This window comes from Scyliorhinus torazame, chromosome 14 (assembly GCF_047496885.1).
Source record: "Scyliorhinus torazame isolate Kashiwa2021f chromosome 14, sScyTor2.1, whole genome shotgun sequence".
NCBI lineage: Eukaryota > Metazoa > Chordata > Chondrichthyes > Carcharhiniformes > Scyliorhinidae > Scyliorhinus > Scyliorhinus torazame.
The window spans coordinates 37443896-37467564 of record NC_092720.1 but is presented as its reverse complement, the minus strand read 5'-3'; the positions used below and the strand labels follow the sequence as shown (position 1 = coordinate 37467564).

The following is a 23669-nucleotide window of genomic DNA, read 5'->3' as shown; positions in this document are numbered from 1 at the left end:
ATTCAGCTTCAAGGAATTTCCCCTTTTCCTGTTTGTTTTGGGCATACTGTATATACTTTTCATGCAGATCTCCCCACTCCCCAGTTACAAACACAAACTTCAAAAATCTACCACTTATGTAGGTTTAATGCAAAGATTTGTGTCTTCTAAAAGCATCATTATCTGCTTCAGGTATGAACGTTCTGCTATTACCACTGCGTACTCATTCAGAAGTGAGACCCACTAATGACTCAGTTGGTTAAAGCAATGAATAATTTAACCAACAAAAACCAAGAGGATTCAAACTTCAATTGCTCCCCTGTACGGAGTTAACTGATCTGAACCAGAGTTATGCAGTGACATGTTTTTGATTTTAAGGTAGGGCTGGGAGGAAGAAGATTGGTGGTACAGTAGTACAGTAAATAATGCAGCGGGGAACATAAAAGATCATTCAAAGCAGTACTGCATTGAGCAAGAAATCAATGCATTACAGATTAGTCTATAATTAAAACCTGACATTTAACACTGCCTCATTACCTGGTTCTGCAATAGTGCCCTCACAATCAATAGCACAATTACACAAATAGTTTGCAAGCTCCATGGGGTAATTTAGGACAGAAACAGCACTTGTTTCCAAGTAATGTAAGTGAGGTTCGAGAGCTCACCTGTGTCAAGAAAATTGCCCCATATCCAGTAAATTCAGCATAGTACGTTTCATTGCCTTCTGCACTGTAAATTCTATGATAAATTCTATGATTGGGCAAGTTTGATACATTATCTGGACATACTCATTACATAGGCTCTCCTACTCCTCATCACCCGTCCTCACGACCCCACTTATCTCATACACACAACACAGGAGTTGAAAAAGGCATGCTTGTTCTGACCTGCCAAAATTCATTGCCCAACAAACTGTAAATAGAAAGTTTTGATGACAAGATACAACATAGGAAATAGGAGCAGTAAACCAGACAGTCTGGTGAGTCTGCACTGCCATTCAATTGAGTATGACTGATTTTTGGCTTCATCTCTACTTTACTTTCCCTTACCCCCCCTCCACATGCCTTGAATTCTAGGACACCAAAAGTCTGTCCACCTCAGCCTGAAATATGTCCAAAGATGGAGCAGCCACAACCCACTAGGCGAGGTGTTAGAAAACAAAGGTAGCTTTAATAGAATTAGATTTGTATTAGTAAACTTAGAAATAAGGTACAGTTGTGTTTACTTTAATGTTTCTGCACCAGGAAGGGTAAATGCTATAGTTAGATTAATGTTGGACAAGGTGTTTTGTATATGTGGGGGCTGGTTAAGTTCCAACTGTGTTCCTATTGTGCTTAGAGGGAGCTACGGCATTAAGAATAAATACACCTGCAGTGGTTGCTTAGCAACTGCAGCCTTGTAAGTTAGAGTAGCTTTTAAATTTTAGTTTAGTTTGTTTGATTGCAATTGAAGATACGTCGTAAGAGGGAAGGCAGCTCTCAGCTGTGCGAGAAGCAGATGGTTTAAACTAGAGAGGGAACATCTCACTCAGCTTTGCCAGAAGAAAAGTCACACCATGGAGTAATGATTAAGAAAAAAAGTGCAGGGATCTGAAGAGCAACTAGTTAAGGAAACTAGAGAAATGAACAGGAGTTTCCAAGAAATCCAAGGTTAAGGGTACTAGAACAGAGAACTAGAGAGCTGAGAAAGCGGCTGAGACGCCTGAAATATATCTGAAGTGATTTTCAGGTTTGAGAGACTTTTTTTTAAACAAACAATTTTTAATCAGGTATTTTTGGTAACAAACAACCACTGTACAAAAACAATAGAGTGCAAAGAACAGTAATCAAAAAGCAACCGCCGACATCCATCCCTCCAAGGCCCGCCTATTTAACTCCCTGTTCTATACTACCCTAACCCCACCTCACACCCCCTCCCCCTCCCCCCTCCCCCCCCCCCCCCCCCCCCCCCCCGCACGATTAATTCTCCGCAAAGAAGTCAATGAATGTTTGCATCTTTTCCAGGCCGAGAAAGCTCGCCATGTCGGTTAACCAGGCCTCTGACTTCGGAGGCCTAGACTCCCTCCAAGCCAGTAATATCCGTCGCCGGGCTACCAAGGAGGAAAAGGCCAGAACATCCACCTCTCTCTGCTCCTGGACACCCAGGTCTTCCAACACCCCAAAGATCTCTATCCCTGGACTCATTTCCATCCTTGTCTTCAATACCCTGGACATGACATCCGCGAACCCCTGCCAACATCCCCTAAGTTTTGAGCATGCCGGAACATGTGGACATGGTTCGCCAGTCCACCCGCACACCTGACACACTTGGCTTCCACCCAAAACATCTACTCATTCGGGCCGCTGTCATGTGCGCCTGGTGCACCACCTTAAATTGGATCAAGCTGAGCCTTGCGCATGTAGCGGTCGCGTTGACCCTGCTCAGCGCCCCCTCACCTTTCTAAGCTGCTCCACTGCCTTGCCCGTGGACAGTACCCCAAACTCAGCCTGCAGCCTTTGATGCTCCCTCAACAGTTCCGCCCCTGGGATCACCGCATACTTCCGGTCTACCCGTAGGATCTCCTTGATCAGTCGGTCCGTCTCTGCCCTGTCCGTCCTGTCCCTATGAGCTCGGATTGAAATCAACTCCCCTCACCACTGCCTTCAGCGCCTCCCAGACCATCGCTGCTGAGACTTCCCGTGTCACTGACCTGCAGGTAGTCCCACATGCACTTCCCTACTCTCTCGCACACCGCCTCGTCCGCCAACAAGCCCACGTCCAATCTCCACTGTGGGTGTTGGAAGCTCTCCTCACTGGCCTGCAGTTCCACTCAGTGTGGGGCATGGTCCGAGATAGTGATGGCTGAGTACCCCGTGTCCACCACCCCCGCCAGCAGATCCCTACTCAAAATGAAAAAAAAAAAAAAAAATCGATCCGGGAATACACTTTATGTACATGCGAGTAGAAAGAAAACTCCCTGGCCGTCGGCTGCCTAAACCTCCATGGGTCAATCCCCCCCATCTGCTCCATGAACCCTACCGGCTCCTTGCCATCGCTGGCATCCTCTGCGTTTTCGAGCACGAACGGTCCAGGCTGGGGTCGATAACCGTATTAAAATCCCCTCCCATCACCAGCTTGAGAGAGTCCAGATCCGGTATATTCCCCAGCACCCTCTTGATGAATTCAACATCGTACCAGTTCGGCACATAGACATTAGCCAATACCACCTTCCTCCCCTCCAGCTTACTGCTCACCATAACATAACGGCCCCCACCCGTCCCAAACTATACTGCCCGCCTGGAAATGCACCCGCTTATTAATTAAGATCACCATCCCTCTCGTCTTGGTATCTAGCCCCGAATGGAAGACCTGGCTGACCCAGCCCTTCCTCAGCCTAACTTGATCCGCCACTCTCAGGTGTGTCTCCTGCAACATCACCACGTCCGCTTTCAGAGCCCTCAGGTGCGCGAACACAGGGGCCCTCTTGACCGGCCGATTCAGCCCTCTAACGTTCCAGGTGATCAGCCTGGATGGGGGGGGGGGGGGCACCGCTATTGTCCCACTTGCAGCTCCTGGTACGTTTGGCCCACTGGAGGACACACACTTTATCCAAAAATCTGTGGAACTGAACCACCATCGCCCTGTCCACCTCCAACAGCCGGGGAAAAGCCGCCTCCCTCAGAAGCTTCTGGAACATATTTACCACAAAAGCGCCAGCATCAGCCCCCTCAGGGAGACCAACAATTCTTAAGTTCTGCCGGTGCGGGCTGTTCTCCAGCTCTTCCACCTTTTCTAACAGCCTTTTCTGCTGATCTTTCAGCATCCCCACCTCCAGCTCCACCACCGTTTGGTGTTCCTCCTGGTTCGCCAGCGCTTTCTCCAACTTCTGGATCGTCCGATCCTGGGCATCCAGCCTACGTTCCATCCGATCGACCGACCCCTTTATTGGGTCGAGACAATCTCGTTTCTGTCTGGCGAAGCCCTCTTGGATGACCTGCACCAGCTCCTCCATCGATGGTTGGGCCGTCGCAGCAAGTGTCCGAACCTCAGCCATGTTAGCTTCAGCAGCCACTTCTACCCAGCCCTTACTTATCTTTCTATTTCTTCCCTTACGATTCCTTGGGGTTCTCCGTTCCATGCACCACTGTGTGGATCCAGTGCTTAAATGCCCGCACCTTCAAAATCAGAACTCAAAGCCACGAAAAAGTCGGGGAAAAAGGTCCAAAAGCCCGGCCAGAGTGGGAGCCTCAAAAGTATGCGACTTACTCCCTCATAGCCGCCACCGAAAGTCCAGGTTTGTGAGATTTAACTACAACGCAAGTTCAAATAACTATGGAGATTGGTGAAAGAGTTTGTGTAGAAACAGTTAGGACAAAGGAAACCCACAAGTGGGTGATGTAAATTACTCAACTGCACTTTGTTGTTTAAAATGGAGCAGAAGCTTCGTTAAGTGTCATTTGGGAAACCTGGACTGGATTTCAGAATGCAGACCACTACAGGAAATCATTAAGAGAAGATTTTCATTGAGCCAGGCTTGGACCGGTCGAGCCAGAGATCGGGGAAGGTATCGGCGGTTGCAAAGGAGCTGAAGGGGTTTCTGGAGCACCTGGTGGGGGCGGACCCGTGGCTGTTCGGGAGGCCGAGTGAGAGTTTTTTTTTTCTTATTTTTCCCATGTGCATCGGGTGTACTCCCAGATTGATTCATTTTTGGTGGACAAAATGTTGCTCGCGGGGGTGGTCAACTCGGCGATCATAGTTTCAGACCATGCGCCGCGCTGGGTGGATTTACGAATGGACTGGGGGGGGGGGGGGGGGGGGGGCAGCACCATTCAGGGGTATGTGGAACTTAGAGTATGGGAGAGGTTACAGCAGCCATGCTGTTGGGGGGTGGGGTGGTACACAATGCAGTGGTTAAGGGGGAGTTCATTTCGAACCAGAACACAGGGAAAAGGAGGATCTGGCACTGATGGCAAGACTGGTGGATGAGATTTTGAAAGGAGGTACTCGGAAGGCCCTGGAGGCAGGGGTATTGAAGGAGAGACAGAGGCTCCAGATAGAGTTTGAGCTGGTGTCCACAGGGAAGTTTTTTGGATGGGTTGGAGTTTCCCACGGTTGAGGGTGGTCTGGCGGAGTGGCTGGAGGCCCCCATTGGGTTGATGGAAGTGACGGAGAGTATGGGGGCGATGGAGGCCCGGAAGGTCCCGGGCCCGGATGGGTTCCTAGTGGAGTTTTATGAGAAATTTGGACTTGGGCCTCTGCTGTTGAGGACGTATAATGGAGGTTAGGAAAAAGGGGGAGCTCCCCACTACACTATCGCAGGCGTCTATTTCCCCGATACGGAAGATGGACAAGAGCAGTGTGGGTCCGACCGTCCGATATTGTTGCTAAATGGGGACGCCAAGCTGCTGGCTTTAAGAGGCGCGATGTGCTGCCAATGACGCAGTGACGGGGCGGGTGCAGACAGTGAAGATGATGGTGCTGCCAAGACTCTTGTTTGTATTTCAGAACCTCCCGATCTTCGTTACAATGTCATTTTTTAAGAAGGTTGATTTGGGGGTTTGTATGGGCGGGGAACACCCCACGGGTCAAGAAGGCTCCTTTGGAACTAGGTTGGGGGGGGGGGGGGAAAGAGGAGGAGGAGTGAGATGAAATATTACTGGGCGGCTAACATCGCTATGGTTAGGAAGTGGGGGAGGGGTCGGGATGGGGGCGGATGGAGACGGCCTCTTGCAGGGGAACGAGTTTAGGGGCACTGTTGACGGCGCCTCTGCCGTGCGGGCTGGCTATGCACTCCATGAGCCCACTGGTGGTGTCAGCCTGGAGGGTATGGGACAGTGAAGGCAGTATCTGAGATTGGAGAGTGCCTCGGTGTGGACACCAATTTGTGACAACCACAAGTTTGTACTGGGAGGGCTGGATGAGAGGTTTCGGGGGTGGCGGCGAGCAGGGATTGAGTGGTTTGGGGACCTGTTTATAGAGGACAGATTTGCGAGCCTAGAGGACCTGGAGGAGGAATACAAGTTGCCCAGTGGGAACGGATTTGGGTACTTACAGGTCCGAGCTTTCGTAAGGAGGCAGTTGCCGTCCTTTCCTGGGTTGCTGCCCACGAGATTGCAGGATAAGGTGCTGTCGAGAGAGGGAGTAGGAGAGGGGACGGTGTCCGAGATCTAGAAGGAGCTGATGGACTGGGAGGCAGCCCCGAAAGGAGATGTTAAATGGAAATGGGTGCGAGCTGGGGCGGGACATGGAAAGAGGCACTGCAGAGAGTAAATGCGTCCTCATCATGTACAAGGCTCAGCCTTATTCAGTTCAAAGCAGTTCACGGAGCACATATGACGGTGGCTAGGATGAATAGGTTCTTTGAGGGAGTAGAGAGCAGGTATGGACGGTGCCTGGGGGGCCTGTGAACCATGTCCACATGTTCTGGGCATGTCCGAATTTGAAGGGGTTCTGGCAGGGATTTGCGGAAGTAACGTCCGAGGTGTTGGGGTGAAGGTGGTCCCGAGCCCAGCAGTAACGATATTTGGGGTGTCGGAAGACCCGGGAGCCCAGGGTGCAAGAGAGACCGAAGTCTTGGCCTTGGCCTCCCTGATAGCCTGGAGACGGATTTTGTTTGGGTGGAGGGACTCGGAGCCAGTGAAATAGGGGTTATGGGTGAGCGACCCAGCTGAATTCCTGAGGTTGGAAAAGATTGGGAGGGGGGGAAATAAGGGGGTTAAAATGAGGAAGCCAGGAACAGGAGGAGACAGGCCCCAGGCAGGGGGGGGATTTCAAAAAGAGGTAGATTTCAAAATATGTTTTTGGAAGTGGAGTTTGGAAACTCTCATGTGACAACCAGCTGGGAGTGGATTCGAGGAGACATCAATAAACATTCACTTGGGTTCAGAATGGAGTGTATTTGCCCATAGTCATCTAGTGTGCTTAAAAGGGACTTATTAGTAGGACCATTGTAGATCAAGATGTACTTTGTAATTCTTGTTAACCCTAAACCGGTGTGTAATTGTTCAGCAAAGGGGGGAGTAAACGCATATTGTATCATAGTCCAATTTTTTTACATGGTAAATTTAAAAATTCCTTTGTTGTTAAAACTAATTAGCAATCCTGTGACTATTAAAAAAATAGTAAAAGTTACGAGGGCGACATTCTCCGGTCCACCAGCCCAGTGTTTCTCGGCGGCATGCCGTTCGCTGGTGGCAGGATTCGATCTTCCCATTGATTGTCAATGGGATTTTCCATTGTAACCACCACATGCCACCACAAAACCCACTGGCGGGGGTGCGCTGCCGGCAGGAAAATTGAGTCACAACGACCAGAGAATTCCAGCCTTGTTCTTTTGAGCCAGGGTTCCGTTCTGCAATCTTCCCATCCAATTATATCAATGGGATCGTAATATAAAGAATTCTGAAGATTCACAGAGGGACAACATTTCTCCTCATCTCAGTCCTAAATGATCCTTATCCTGAGGGTGTTCCCATGCTCCAAATTCGCCAGCCAGGGAAACAATCTCTATGTCTACCCTACCAAGCCCTTGAAACTTCTTCCATTTGGCAAGAGATACACAAGTCTGAGAAAACGCACAAACAGATTCAGAAACAGCTTCTTCCCCGCTGTTACCAGACTCCTAAACGTCCGTCTTCTGGACTGACCTAATTAATACTACACTCCTGTATGCTTCACCCGATGCCTACCTTTATTTATTTACATTGTGTACCATGTGTTGTTATGTACTTATTATGTACTTTCTTTTCTTTTCATGTACTAAATCATCTGTTTGAGCTGCTCGGAGAAAAATACTTTTCACTGTACCTCGGTAAACGTGACAATAAACAAATCCAATCCAAAACAGAAAATATTGGACAATCTCAGCAGGTCTGACAGCATCTGTGAAGAGAGAGAAGGGAACTAATATTTCGAGTCTGGATGACTCTTTGTCAAAACTTTGACCATGATGGATTGGGAAACATTACTGAAAGGAAGGACATTGGAACTGCAATGGCAGGCATTCAAGGAATGAATATGTGAACTCCAAAAGTTGTTGATTCCTATTTTGCACAAGAGTGGAAACGGAACTATGGCCAAACCATGGCTTACAAGGGAAATAATATCGTATTAGATTCAAATAAGCATATAAATTGGCCAAAAAAAAACAATAGACCCGAGGATTGGGAGCAGTTTAAAATTCAACAAAGGCAGACCAAGGATTAAGGGGAATGACAGTAAGTTAGCGGGAACATAAAAATTGACTATAGGCATGTAAAAAGAAAAAGATTGACAGAAACAGGAAATTCATAATGGGGAATAGAGAAATGGCTGAGTACTAAAGGAAGTGGTCCTAGAAACAGTAGATCCATTGGTTGCCATTTTCCAAAATTCTTTGGACTCCGGAATGGTTCCTATAGTTAGACGGGTAGCTAATGTAAGCCCGCTATTCAAAAAGGGAGGCGAAGATTTCATAGTACAGCATTTGGAAAACAGCTGTGTAATATGACAAACTCAGCATGGATTTATGAAAGGGAAATCATGCTTGACAACTGTACTGGAATTCTGTGAGGATGTAACTAGTAGAGTTGACCAGGGAGAACCAGTGGATATGGTTTATTTAAGATTTTCAGAAGGCCTTCGACAAGGTCTCACATAGTACACTACAGTTAAAGCGCATGGAATTGCGGGTAGTGTCTCGCGATGGATAGAATGCTGGTTAGGAGACAGGAAGCAAAACGTTGGAATAAATGGATATTTTTCCAATTGGCAGGCAGTAAGTAGTGAGGTACTACAGGGATCAATGCTAGGACCCCAGCTGTTCATATTCTATATTAATGATTTGGACAAGGGAACTAAGTATATTATTTTCAAATTTGCAGATGATACAAAGCTGGGTGTGAGGGTGAACTGAGGAGGAGGATGCAAAGATGCTTCAGCATGATTTGAACATGCTGAGTGGGCATATGCATGACAGATGCAGCATAATGTGGATAAATGTGAGGTTATCCACTTTGATAGCAAACATCAGAAGGCAGATTACTTGAATGGTTGTAAATTGAGAGAGGTGGATACTCAGCGCGACGTTGGCATCCTCATGCATCAGTCGTGGAAAATAAACGTGCAAGGACAGCAGGTAGTAAAGGCAAATGGTATGTTGGTCTTCAGAGCAAGGGGATTGGAGTATAGGAATAGGTATGCTTGACTGCAATTGCACAGGGCGGTGGTAAAGCCATACCTGGAATAGTGTGTGCAATTCTGATGTCCTTATCTTAGGAATGATGCTCTTGCTATAAAGGGAGTGCAGCGAAGGTTTACCAGGCTGATTCCTGGGATGACAGGACTGTCATAAGAGGAAAGATTAAGTTGGCTCGGATTATATTCATAGGAGTTTAGAAGAGCAAGAGGGGATCTCATTGAAACTTATAAAATTGTAACAGGATTAAACAAAGTAGATTCAGAAAGAATGTTCCCGTTGGTAGGGGAGTCCAGAATTAGGGTCATTTAGAGAATATGGGGTAAATCTTTTAGGACTGAGGAGAATTCTCTTCACCCAGAGAGTAGTGAATCTGTGGAATTCACTACCACAGAAAGTAGTTGAGGCAAAAACGCTGTGTCATTTCAAAAAGGAATTAGATATAGCTATTGAATTTGATGATCAGCCATGATCATAATGAATGGCGGAGCAGGCTCAGGGGCCAAATGGCCTGCCTATCCCTGCTTCCAATTTCTCCGAGTTTCTATGTAAACCTCAGTGCAGTTTACTCAGCTTCTCATCATCGCTATAAAGATTGAATATGAAATGAATAGGGTAGATGTGCCAGTACTAATCACCGTATAAAATCAGACCCTTATGTGCGGTTTATAACCAACTGAAAAATGATTCTAAGGGTTGACTAACATTGAGCATGGCGTGCCATTTTCACTCTGATGCGTGCAGATTATTTCTAATTAGGCTTTAGGCAAGATTATGGCATGTAAATTTCTACTATAAAAATCTACTAATATAGAAATTGGATCTATATATTGTAAAAACTGTTCTTCATGCCACATTCTATCCCACAACACAAATATTGAGAGATTCATAGGATGAATTTACATGCAGCTAAAAGGGGCGATATTCTGCATCATGTAATCAGCATAGAACTAAATGAGTCAAAGTAACAGAGTGTAAATGTTTCCTGACTCTTCACTTTGGATTTCCCTCAGTTTTGTTTCTTCATGCAACTCGTACACCCAGTTGCATTCTTTTCCTCTTATGTGATCTATTATTTTCATTTCTCCCCGATTTTCTTTGTTTGGATTTGTTTATTGTCACGTGTACTGAGGTACAGTGACAAGTATTTTTCTGCGAGCAACTCAAACAGATCATTTAGTACATGAAAAGAGAAAAAAAGAAAAAGAAAATACATAATAGGGCAACACAAGGTACACAATGTAAATACATAGACAACGGCATCGGGTGAAACATACAGGAGTGTAGTATTAATCAGGTCAGTCCATGAGAGGGTCGTTTAGGAGTCTGGTAACAGCAGAGAAGCTGTTTTTGAATCTGCTCTTGCGTGTTCTCAGATTTTCATATCTCCTGACCGATGGGAGGAAGTTGGAAGAGTGAATAAGCTGGGTGGGAGGGGTCTTTGATTACACTGCCCGCTTTCCCCAGGTAGCGGGAGGTGTAGATAGAGTAAATGGATGGGAGGCAGGTTTGTGATAGGTATAGGGATAGGGACTTGGAAATCATTAATAGCTAGAGGAGGCTGGGACGTTTTTTTTTTTTAAAAGGCTTCATTGTTTTTTTTTTTTTAAAAGGCTACATTGAGAAAAATCACAGGGTCTTCCTTGTGAATTGTTCACCTTTCTTGCCACACTGCATTAAATGGCAGATACTTGACATTGATGTTGACTAATCTTACAAAATATAGCATGCCAAAGTTCCTAAAAGATTGTACTCAGGTTCACAATAGGTGGGGGATATGGGCTGTGAAGAGAAACATTGAATAGGATTATCATAACTTAAGACAGCTATTTATTGTAGCAAACGCAACTCTAATACAGCTGTACATAGAATATACAAACATCCATTAAAAAAACAAATCTACATCTTTTGAGGACTGTACAGGAATTTCAAGCCATTTGGAAGTCGCACAATTATTGTGGCTGGGGTAGCAACATGTTAATCAAGTGTCAGTTAAAGGCAGTTCATAGACTAAATGCAAAAGTTACCATGAAAATAAAAGAGAGATGAGTGAGTGATGTCAAAAAGAAAGCACCCTCTAGGTTCAGTTACTTAAAAAATTTCAACTGTGTAAAAATGGAACAATGTTGCTATAATTTCGGTCATCACCACTACCCATCTCTAAGATGGTCCCACCACAAGTATGGTTCAGATTACAGCCTTCACAATAAAAGATGGACAGGAGGAGGAGAAGAAAAATAGACCACAAATAGACCATTAAGAAATTAAAGCAGAAAGTTACTAAATGCAGCCATACAAATTAATTCAATATAGAAAAAGCGTTCCCTTCACTCTATACTACTGGCTCCATTTACAACAATAAAACCTGCAGTGAGAAATGCTCACAGTTCCTGCTCTTTATCTGCTAAGTTAGTAATGGCAAAATGGCACACATACTCAAAATGCATGTGTTTTTTTTTAAAAAGTGGTCCTCAAATAGAGAGCAGATGCAAATTTGAAATAAATTGTGACAGTCAACTCTTGAAATATTAAGTTGTAAATTGTGTTACTGCAGGCTGTCTGGTGTTACATTAGCTGCTTTTAATACAGGAGCCTAGCAAACTGCTTTGAGGAAGATCACAACAGTTTGCCTAACAAGGGGTTCAAGATGCATTTACTCATTTTATCGTGTCCTACTGCCAAAATCTTTGTTAATTTTAGCAAAGCCTCATACAATCATTTTATGTTTCCTGTCTAGTTTAGCTTTCTGTTCTCAAACATTGCTATTTTGCTCACATATAGGACTGAGTAGCTACAAGTCACAAACACGAGATCTGGAACCATGCTATAGTGATTACCTTAAAGATTTATCAACGACTTTTGTCCGATAAACCTCTTCCTGGTCCAGCTTTATAGTACAGAAACAATCCCGCATCTTGTTTGGACCATGGTATGGAGGTAGGTTCTTGGCTTCGCCTGTTGAACAAGAGAGCAATGTATAAAATAGCTCACAGAAATAATAAATGCATAGCTTACCTGCATAACACAATATCCTAATGTAACAATAATCTATGATAAATATAATCGTCCATCTACTCATCTTAATGAATAAGGATTTAAGAAAAACGAAAAGCTCCCTAACGAGCATGGACACGGCTCCACATTGCAGTTGCTGACACAGTTAGCTCTCAATAGCAACTACCATAACAAAGGGACATGTACCCTTTACCCCAGGTCATTTTCAGAGAATTCTTAATAAAACTGCTGAAGACCTATCATACTGTATGAAAATCTAAAAGGTCATTTAATACTGCACAATGTCAAAATGTGTAATGTACAGCAACACAGACTTGAGCAACATTTACCACAATACAAAGTTACATTGCAACACAGTGGAAAAAGAAACCTTCTCATGACTCAATTTAAAATGACTTAGTAATTCTGCAAAAACTGAAGATCAGAGTTCCCGAAAGCTTTTTCCTTCAAATCGATTGCCAAAATCAAGGAAAAAGAGAAACCTTATTTTACTTGAAAGGCTTCAAAGAACTGGGAAAACAACTCCGCTTCTGAATGACACAGGAGTGGAGAAAGAAGCTTATTTGAAATTATTGATACAAGAATGTTTTTTCTTCAATTTCGCGACAGAGGAAATTACCTGCTTACCACTTTAAACTTCAACTGCCACTAGCATACGCTGTACAGGTAAAGATTGCCACCTCCATTTAATGTAAGCACCCGCATCGCAAGATTATTGATAAGAATATGTAGTATTTACTCCAGATCCGCAAACATTTGCACTTAGTGCCACAAGTGCGTAAACACCAAGTCAGTTACGGAGTAGTGTCATACTGCTCCCAAACAACAATAACCAAAATTGCTGCTATTTTTCCTTTTCGGTGTTACTGCTAGTTTTCATAGAATTTACAGTACCGAAGGAGGCCGTTCGGCCCATCGAGTCTGCACCGGCCCTTGGAAACAGCACCCTACCTAAGCCCACAACATCCCCGTAACCCAGTAACCCCACCCAACTCAACCTTTTTTTGGACACTAAGGGCAATTTAGCATGGCCAATCCACCTAACCTGCACATCTTTGGACTGTGGGAGGAAACTGGAGCACCCAGAGGAAACCCACGCAGACACAGGGAGAAAGTGCAAACTCTGCACAGACAGTGACCCAAGCCAGGAATCGAACCTGGGACCCTGGAGCTGTGAAGCAACTGTGCTAACCACGGTGCTACCGTGCTTCCTCTCAGAAAACTTTTGAAGGGGTTTTTGCTTGGGAAATTTAAAACAAGCATCTAGGAATTAAATCAATTGCTGAGATAGACATAATTGAATAATAAAGCAGCCAACCTCTGACAGAGTATCTATACAAAATTGATGTTTCTGCAACTGTTGCATTAATTGGTTTCGGTTGCTGTTAGTAGAAGACTGCTGCCAGGAAGCACAGGATCTACCAGAGACCAAACACCCAATACTCCAACCACCACGGGGGCTTTAACGCAGATCACTATTCTATGCTAAACAATACTTAAAATGAATGTAGCGATACTGTCAAAATCAGTGTTTTATGAGAAACTAGACCAGACTGGGGAAATCGTTCTTCTAGCTAGACAGGTCAGATAGGATGCTGAAAATAATGAAATATTCAAGAGAATTGGGAAAAACTATTTCTCAATCAGTAACTAAAGGGCATACATACAAGATCAAAATTAAAACAATGAGGGGAAAGTTATGTTTTTTAATGCAGAAGACTAATACACTCAATGCCATACAAGCAATCACACTGGAAACAAAATTCTCAATACCTTTTATCAAAGACAATGAGAATTTACCACAAAAATCTCTTTTTTTTCCAAAATAGATAATGGGGAAAAGGACATGGGATGAGCAGCTAGTTCTTTGAGATCCAGCACAGGCATGGTTAATCAACTGGCCTCTTGCGTTTGCAAATTATTTTGGGAATCAGCACTTTCTGAATACGGGCAGGCTGATTGAAGCACAGTTCTACTACTACATCTATATCTTGACGACTGCACCAAACATCACTCAAGGCAGTAGTGACAAATGTCTAGAGGTTTTCTGGTTTAGCTCACTGGGCTAAATCGCTGGCTTTTAAAGCAGACCAAGGCAGGCCAGCAGCACGGTTGAATTCCCGTACCAGCCTCCCCGAACAGGCGCCGGAATGTGGCGACTAGGGGCTTTTTACAGTAACTTCATTGAAGCCTACTTGTGACAATAAGCGATTTTCATTTCATTTCATTCATTCATTTCATACAGCAACACATTAGAGAGAGACAAATGATGTGTGCATGTTGAGGCAGAATTTCCCAAATTGTCAATGCAAAAAAACCCCAAAAAATACATTTACTGTAAAACACAAGTGCACAAAGCTACGTTTAAAGTTCAGAAAAATGAAGTGAGCGCCTCCAACACATCTTACATACTTCCCTTGATGGTCAGATTGTCAATTAGTGTAATATTTAACCAGCTCAGGAAAAAATTAGAAATTAAACGAGCGATTTAACCAGTGTTGTGCCCACCACGAATCTGAGTGCACTGGTTAAACGGCAGGAAAGGACAAAGTCGAGATAGGCCCCGGGCGCGAATCAGTTTGGCATCTAACCTGCCCACTTGGTGGCGAGTTCCGGATCTCGGCCAAACATGACGAGCATATCATTAATCCCAATTAGCACCAATTTCCATCTCATTAACGAGATTGAAGTTGAATGTAACGGCCTCCCGGAAATTAAGTGGCACCCCAGCAAGAAATCACACGGGCGTCGTTTGGTCCTCCTTTTTTAAAAAAAATGTGAAGCTGGCACAATGTCTCATACAATGATTATTGCATCGCATTTCAATCAAGCCTTGAAGCCTGAACACTGCCTGAACTCAAGAAGCATCAGCACCACAGAGGCAGCAGCCAAAAACACCCAAGAGCTGGGCTTCAGCACGGATATCCTTGTGACCAAGGGGGGTGTTTGTATAAAAGGGGGGCACATGAGCACGGACACTGCACTCTCACCAGTCAACCCTGCAATCTCCAGGGCCCATTCCTCATAGAGGGTGAGGGCTCCGATATCTGGTACTCCACCACGTCTTGGCCCTTTCACACCTAATATGGGCCAACGCATCCTGCAAAGAGGGGACATTGTGAGCCGCCCGAGAGATGGATCGGGGGTCTATGGTAGGTGGCATGTGTGTGAACTACAACTTGACAAAATTATGAGGGGCATAGACAGGGTGGATAGTCACAGACTTGTTCCCAGGGTTAGAGGGGTCAATTACTAGGGGGCATAGGTTTAAGGTGCGAGGGGCAAGGTTTAGAGGAGATGTACGAGGCAAGGACTTTTTTTTTTTTTTTAAAAACAGAGGGTAGTGGGTGCCTGGAACTCGCTGCTGGAGCAGGTGGTGGAAGCAAGGACGATAGTTTAAGGGCCATCTTGACAAATACATGAATAGGATGGGAACAAAGGGATACGGACCCGGGAAGTGTAGAAGATTTTAGTTTAGACGGGCAGCATGGTCGGCGCAGGCTTGGAGGGCCTGTTCCTGTGCTGTACTTTTCTTTGTTCTTTGACATGAAGGGATTGTACTGGTGGGTGCCAGGGGGTGCTGAGGGACAAGCACAAAGACCAGACGCGGGGAGGGTGTGAGATGTCAGTCAGTGATTTGTTGTGGGGGTGGTGTGCGCATGTGCGTGGGGAAAGAGAAAGAGAACCAACTACGTCCAGAATCCTTGTGATGTCAGCAGCCCCAAAGCAAGGATCAGGTCTGCGCGCTGCCATGCTTGGGTGTTGACTGAGAGGGAACACTTAAAAGCATCTCCTCTTGTTAGCAGCGAGACGTTGAGGCATGGGTCCAGCGAATCAGACGGCAAGACACCGAGTAATGGCGAGAAGCTCGCGGAGGCTCATTTACGGCACTAAGTGCCATTGCATACGACCACGATCTCGCCAGCGCAGCCGTTGGGAAACACCCACCAATCAATCGCACTCAAAAATGACACACAACCTTTTGGGTTAAATCACGTCTCACATCTTGGAACAAAAAACAGATTTCTAAACACATATTGGCATGATGGTTTTAAAACAACTGGCTTCTTATTTTTAACTGAGTGGAGGCATCAGTATTTTTCAGGCAATTTTGCCATCTTTAAAACTGCAAGCCCCACATGCAAAGCACTTAAGGGAATCCTAAGAATTTCTAGACTATGGTGACTAACAACTGCAAACTGTTGGGCTGGGCGTTTCTAAATGACTAATAAGGAGTTATTAAACAGGAAAAGGTATAAATGATCGTCATCCCAGGGTATCATTCACATCCTTAACATGCATCAGAAATCTAAATCAACGTGAAAATATAAAGCAACTCTACCAGGAAATATGATCAATCACAATTTTGAAACTTCCTTTTTCAGTCTGAATATATTTCCAGTTAGCAGCAACATGTACAGACTCCCCTTGATGCTGGGAAGCAATATAAACCATAGTAAGCCAACTGGGAGGACAGAATTGTAAAAGAAAAAGCTCATTTTTACAGCCCCCATTTTATTTTCCCATAAAAACAGGGGGAAACACTGGGAGGAACTTAACTGCAAAAATAAGTAGATCTGGTACAGGTACGATGTTAAACTGTTCAAATGAAGTCTGATTCCTGACTGTAATCTGTTAACTTACGGTTTCAACAGGGGTGGGTCAAGGAATGGGCAACTAACTCGCTCCAGGAGACAGGCTGACAATTTAAATATTATAATGAGGTGGCGTGCCTCATTTGGAACCATTATTTTAAATTTAAATACTGGTTGGTCGAGTTTTCTCGGACGTGGGAAACCTGGCAGCTAAAGGGAGTAGAATTCACCCATCTCTCCTGCCAATTGGATACTAACCACCCCCAAGCCAACCTCCACCCTCTAAACTCCTCCACTATCACTTCATTTGACCTCCACCCGAGTACCTCTGGTCACTCCCCTCCTAAACTACAGCCTGATGCTAAAGCATCACTTGACTGATAGTCAACCAAATTGAAGCTGACTGCCTATGTTTGGGAAACTAAAAATGCTAATCAAGCCCTGCCATCATACTTGGCAGGTCTTTAGGTAAACCAGTTCTTCTGGGCTTCCCAACATCAAGGCAGCCCCAAGCTGCGTCCCATTCCTGCCTCAGAATTAACATCCGGCTTGCTGACAGTTGAAGCTTGCAACAGAACCCAACTATCTTCTTAACAAGTGCTTTTCCTCTTCAGAAGATTATAACTCTTGCTAGATTATAGCTGCATTGCTCATAAATATATCCATCCTGAATGATGGGAGAACCCAGCACTTCAGTGCAAAAGACAAGGCTGAAGCATTTGCTGCCTCCGGTCAATCCGATTCACTCCGTGTGATATCAAGAAATAGCTACAGGCACTGGATACTGCAAAGACTATTAACCCTGAAAACATTCCCACCTGAGTACTAAGTGTTCCAGAACTAGCTGCGCCTCTATCCAAGCTGTCCCAGTGCAGCTATGACAGTGGCATCTCCCCAACGATGTGGAAAATTGTCCAGGTATGCCCTGTCCACAAAAAGCAGGACAAATACAACCCAGCAGTCTATTCTGGATCATCAGCAAAGTAATGGAACGTGAGATCGACAGTGCTAGCAAGCAGCACTTACTCAGTAAAAACCTGCTCACTTACACTCTCAGTTTGGGCTCTTTAAGGGCCACTCAGATCCTAACCTCATTACAGCCTGAGTCCAGACATGGACAAAAGAGCAGAATTCAAGAGAGAAGGGGCGAAATTCTCCGACCCCCCGCCGGGTTGGAGAATCGCCGGGGGCTGGCATGAATCCCGCCCCCGCCGGTTGCCGAAGTCTCCGGCACCTGAAATTCGGCGGGGACGGGAATCGCGCCGGTTGGCGGGCCCCCCCCCCGCGCGATTCTCCGGCCCAGATGGGCCGAAGTCCCGCCGCTAAAATGCCTGTCCCGCCGGCGTAAATTAAACCACCTACCTTACCGGCGGGACAAGGCGGCGCGGGCAGGCTCCGGGGTCCTGGGGGGGGGGTGCGGGGCGATCTGGTCCCGGGCGGTGCCCACACGGTGGCCTGGCCCGCGATCGGGGCCCACTGATCCACAGGCGGGCCTGTGCCGTGGGGGCACTCTTTCCCTTCCGCCTCCGCCACGGTCTCCACCATGGCGGAGGCAGAAGAGACTCCCTCCACTGCGCATGCATGGGAATGCTGTCAGCGGCCGCTGACGCTCCCGCACATGCGCCGCCCGGAGAGGTCATTTCCGCGCCAGCTGGCGGGGCATCAAAGGCCTTTTCCGCCAGCTGGCGGGGCGGAAATTCGTCCGGCGCGGGCCTAGCCCCTTAAGGTTGGGGCTCGGCCCCCATTCCGCACCTTTGTGGCGGCGCGATGCCCGTCTGATTTGCGCCATTTTGGGCGCCAGTCATGCGGACATCGCGCCGTTTCCGGAGAATTTCGCCCAAGGTGAGTGTGTCTGTCCTTGACATAATGCAGAATTTGGCCAATTATTCGATCGAGGAGCCCTTGCAAAACTGGAGTCAATGGGAATCAGGGAGAACAACGGCACTGGTTGGAGTCATACCTAGGGCTCAGAAGGGAAGGGGGGAGAATAGAAAAGCAATAGTAGTAGGAGATTCAATGGTTAGGGGAATAGATAGGAGATTCTGTGGTCGCGAGCGAGACTCCCGGAAGGTATGCTGCCAGCCCCCGGCGATTCTCCGACCCGGCGGGGGGTCGGAGAATTTCGCCCCTTCTCTCTTGAATTCTGCTCTTTTGTCCATGTCTGGACTCAGGCTGTAATGAGGTTAGGATCTGAGTGGCCCTTAAAGAGCCCAAACTGAGAGTGTAAGTGAGCAGGTTTTTACTGAGTAAGTGCTGCTTGCTAGCACTGTCGATCTCACGTTCCATCACTTTGCTGATGATCCAGAATAGACTGCTGGGTTGTATTTGTCCTGCTTTTTGTGGACAGGGCATACCTGGACAATTTTCCACATCGTTGGGGAGATGCCACTGTCATAGCTGCACTGGGACAGCTTGGATAGAGGCGCAGCTAGTTCTGGAACACTTAGTACTCAGGTGGGAATGTTTTCAGGGTTAATAGTCTTTGCAGTATCCAGTGCCTGTAGCCATTTCTTGATATCACACGGAGTGAATCGGATTGACCGGAGGCAGCAAATGCTTCAGCCTTGTCTTTTGCACTGAAGTGCTGGGTTCTCCCATCATTCAGGATGGATATATTTGTGAGCAATGCTATAATCTAGCAAGAGTTATAATCTTCTGAAGAGGAAAAGCACTTGTTAAGAAGATAGTTGGGTTCTGTTGCAAGCTTCCACTGTCAGCAAGCCGGATGTTAATTCTGAGGCAGGAATGGGACGCAGCTTGGGGCTGCCTTGATGTTGGGAAGCCCAGAAGAACTGGTTTCCCTAAAGACCTGCCAAGTATGACGGCAGGGCTTGATTAGCATTTTTAGTTTCCCAAACATAGGCAGTCAGCTTCAATTTGGTTGACTATCAGTCAAGTGATGCTTTAGCATCAGGCTGTAGTTTAGGAGGGGAGTGACCAGAGGTACTCGGGTGGAGGTCAAATGAAGTGATAGTGGAGGAGTTTAGAGGGTGGAGGTTGGCTTGGGGGTGGTTAGTATCCAATTGGCAGGAGAGATGATGCACCGGCTCTTGGAAAGAGCACCCTACCCAAGGTCAACACCTCCACCCTATCCCCATAACCCAGCAACCCCACGGGCAATTTTGGACACTAAGGGCAATTTATCATGGCCAATCCACCTAACCTGCACATCTTTGGACTGTGGGAGGAAACCGGAGCACCCGGAGGAAACCCACGCACACACGGGGAGGATGTGCAGACTCCGCACAGACAGTGACCCAAGCCAGAATCGAACCTGGGACCCTGGAGCTGTGAAGCAATTGTGCTATCCACAAGGCTACCGTGCTGCCCCTTGTAGATGTTTCAATAAGATTAGGGAGGGTGGTAAAAGAGGTGGGGGGTGGCATTGTTAATTAGCGATAGTATAACAGCTACAGAAAGGCAGTTCGAGGAGTATCACCCTACTGAGGTAGTGTGGGTTGAAGTCAGAAATAGGAAAGGAGCAGTCACCTTGTTAGGAGTTTTCTATAGGCCCCCCAATAGTAGCAGAGATGTGGAGGAACAGATTGGGAAACAGATTTTGGAAAGGTGCAGAAGTCACAGGGTAGTAGTCATGGGTGACTTTAACTTCCCAAATATTGAGTGGAAACTCTTTAGATCAAATAGTTTGGATGGGGTGGTGTTTGTGCAGTGTGTCCAGGAAGCTTCTCTAACACAGTATGTAGATTGTCCGACCAGAGGAAGGGCAATATTGGATTTAGTACTTGATAATGAACCAGGGCAAGTGATAGATTTGTTAGTGGGGGAGCATTTTGGAGATAGTGACCACAATTCCATGACTTTCACTTTCGTAATGGAGAGGGATAGGTGCGTGCAATAGGGCAAGGTTTACAATTGGGGGAAGGATAAATAAGATGTTGTCAGACAAGAATTGAAGTGCATAAGTTGGGAACATAGGCTGTCAGGGAAGGACACAAGTGAAATGTGGAACTTGTTCAAGGAACAGGTACTATGTGTCCTTGATATGTATGTCCCTGTCAGGCAGGGAAGAGATGGTCGAGTGAGGGAACCATGGTTGACAAGAGAGGTTGAATGTCTTGTTAAGAGGAAAAAGGAGACTTATGTAAGGCTGAGGAAACAAGGTTCAGACAGGGCATTGGAGGGAGACAAGATAGCCAGGAGGGAACTGAAGAAAGGGATTAGGAGAGCTAAGAGAGGGCATGAACAATCTTTGGCGGGTATGATCAAGGAAAACCCCAAGGCCTTTTACACATATGTGAGAAATATGAGAATGACTAGAGCGAGGGTAGGTCCGATCAAGGACAGTAGCGGGAGATTGTGTATTGAGTCTGAAGAGATAGGAGAGGTCTTGAACGAGTACTTTTCTTCTGTATTTACAAATGAGAGGGGCGATATTGTTGGAGAGGACAGTGTGAAACAGATTGGTAAGCTCGAGGAAATACTTGTTAGGAAGGAAGATGTGTTGGGGATTTTGAAAAACTTGAGGATAGACAAGTCCCCCGGGCCTGACGGGATATATCCAAGGATTCTATGGGAAGCAAGAGATGAAATTGCAGAGCCGTTGGCAATGATCTTTTCATCCTCACTGTCAACAGGGGTGGTACCAGGGGATTGGAGAGTGGCGAATGTCGTGCCCCGGTTCAAAAAAAGGACGAGGGATAACCCTGGGAATTACAGGTCAGTTAGTCTTACTTCGGTGGTAGGCAAAGTAATGGAAAGGGTCCTGAAGGATAGGATTTCTGAGCATCTGGAAAGACACTGCTTGATTAGGGATAGTCAGCATGGATTTGTGAGGGGTAGGTCCTGCCTTACAAGTCTTATTGAATTCCTTGAGGAGGTGACCAAGCATGTGGATGAAGGTAAAGCAGTGGATGTAGTGTACATGGATTTTAGTAAGGCATTTGATAAGGTTCCCCATGGTAGGCTTCTGCACAAAGTAAGGAGGCATGGGATAGTGGGAAATTTGGCCAGTTGGATAACAAACTGGCTAACCGATAGAAGTCAAAGAGTGGTGGTGGATGGCAAATATTCAGCCTGGATCCCAGTTACCAGTGGCGTACCGCAGGGATCAGTTCTGGGTCCTCTGCTGTTTGTGATTTTCATTAATGACTTGGATGAGGGAGTTGAAGGGTGGGTCAGTACATTTGCAGACGATACGAAGATTGGTGGAGTTGTGGATAGTAAGGAGGGCTGTTGTCGGCTGCAAAGAGACATAGATAGGATGCAGAGCTGGGCTGAGAAGTGGCAGATGGAGTTTAACCCTGAAAAGTGTGAGGTTTTCCATTTTGGAAGGACAAATATGAATGCGGAATACACGGTTAACGGTAGAGTTCTTGGCAATGTGGAGGAGCAGAGAGATCTTGGGGTCTATGTTCATTCATCTTTGAAAGTTGCCACTCAAGTGGATAGAGCTGTGAAGAAGGCCTATGGTGTGCTCGCGTTCATTAACAGAGGGATTGAATTTAAGAGCCGTGCGGTGATGATGCAGCTGTACAAAACTTTGGTAAGGCCACATTTGGAGTACTGTGTACAGTTCTGGTCGCCTCATTTTAGGAAGGATGTGGAAGCTTTTGAAAAGGTGCAAAGGAGATTTACCAGGATGTTGCCTGGAATGGAGAGTAGGTCTTACGAGGAAAGGTTGAGGGTGCTAGGCCTTTTCTCATTAGAACGGAGAAGGATGAGGGGCGACTTGATAGAGGTTTATAAGATGATCAGGGGAATAGAGTAGACAGTCAGAGACTTTTTCCCCGGGTGGAACAAACCATTACGAGGGGACATAAATTTAAGGTGAAAGGTGGAAGATATAGGAGGGATATCAGAGGTAGGTTCTTTACCCAGAGAGTAGTGGGGGCATGGAATGCACTGCCTGTGGAAGTAGTTGAGTCAGAAACATTAGGGACCTTCAAGCAGCTATTGGATAGGTACATGGATTACAGTAGAATGATATAGTGTAGATTTATTTGTTCTTAAGGGCAGCACGGTAGCATTGTGGATAGCACAATCGCTTCACAGCTCCAGGGTGCCAGGTTCGATTCCGGCTTGGATCACTGTCTGTGCGGAGTCTGCACATTCTCCCCGTGTCTGCGTGGGTTTCCTCCGGGTGCTCCGGTTTCCTCCCACAGTCCAAAGATGTGCAGGTTAGGTGGATTGGCCATGATAAATCGCCCTTAGTGTCCAAAATTGCCCTTGGTGTTGGGTGGAGGTGTTGAGTTTGGGTAGGGGGCTCTTTCCAAGAGCCGGTGCAGACTCAAAGGGCCGAATGGTCTCCTTCTGCACTGTAAATTCAATGATAATCTATGATTAATCTAGGCCAAAGGTTCGGCACAACACCGTGGGCCGAAGGGCCTGTTCTGTGCTGTATTTTCTATGTTCTATGTTCTAGCACAAAGGAAGTTGGCTGTGGTTGTTGGTCAATCATCTCAGTCCCTGGACATCGCTGCAGTAGTTCATCAGGGTAGACAATGTCTCGTGTCCAACAATCTTCAGCTGCTGAATCATCAACCTTCCTTCCACCACAAGGTCAGAAGTCGGGATGTTAACTGATAATTGCACAATATTCAGCACCATTCAAAACTCAGATACTGAAGCAGTCCATGTCCATATTCAGCAAGATCTGGACAATATTCGGCTTTGGGCTGACAAGTGGCAAGTAATATTTGTGTCACAAAAGTGCCAGGCATTACCAACTCCAACAAGAGAGAATCTAACCATCTTCCCATGACATTCAATGGCATTACCATCATTTAAATCCTCCACTAACAACATCCTGGGGTGACCTTTGAACAGAAAATGAACTGGGCAAGTCATATTTATATGGCTACAAAAGCAGATCAGAGACTGGGAATTCTGTAGAGAGTAAGTCATCTCCTGACTTCACAAAGCCTTTCAGCCATCGACAAGACAAATCTGGAGTGCAATGAAATACT

At 46.1% G+C, this 23669-nt stretch overlaps 1 protein-coding gene across 1 annotated transcript in view; it reads right to left on the bottom strand.

The window, feature by feature from the left end:
* rasa2 (RAS p21 protein activator 2) overlaps nucleotides 1–23669 on the bottom strand; it is a 244361-nt gene that overhangs the window by 179174 nt on the left and 41518 nt on the right. Inside the window, exon 2 of the mRNA XM_072473964.1 lies at nucleotides 11971–12088. Coding sequence (XP_072330065.1) covers nucleotides 11971–12088 — 118 coding nt within the window. The remainder of the gene's footprint in view (nucleotides 1–11970; nucleotides 12089–23669) is intronic.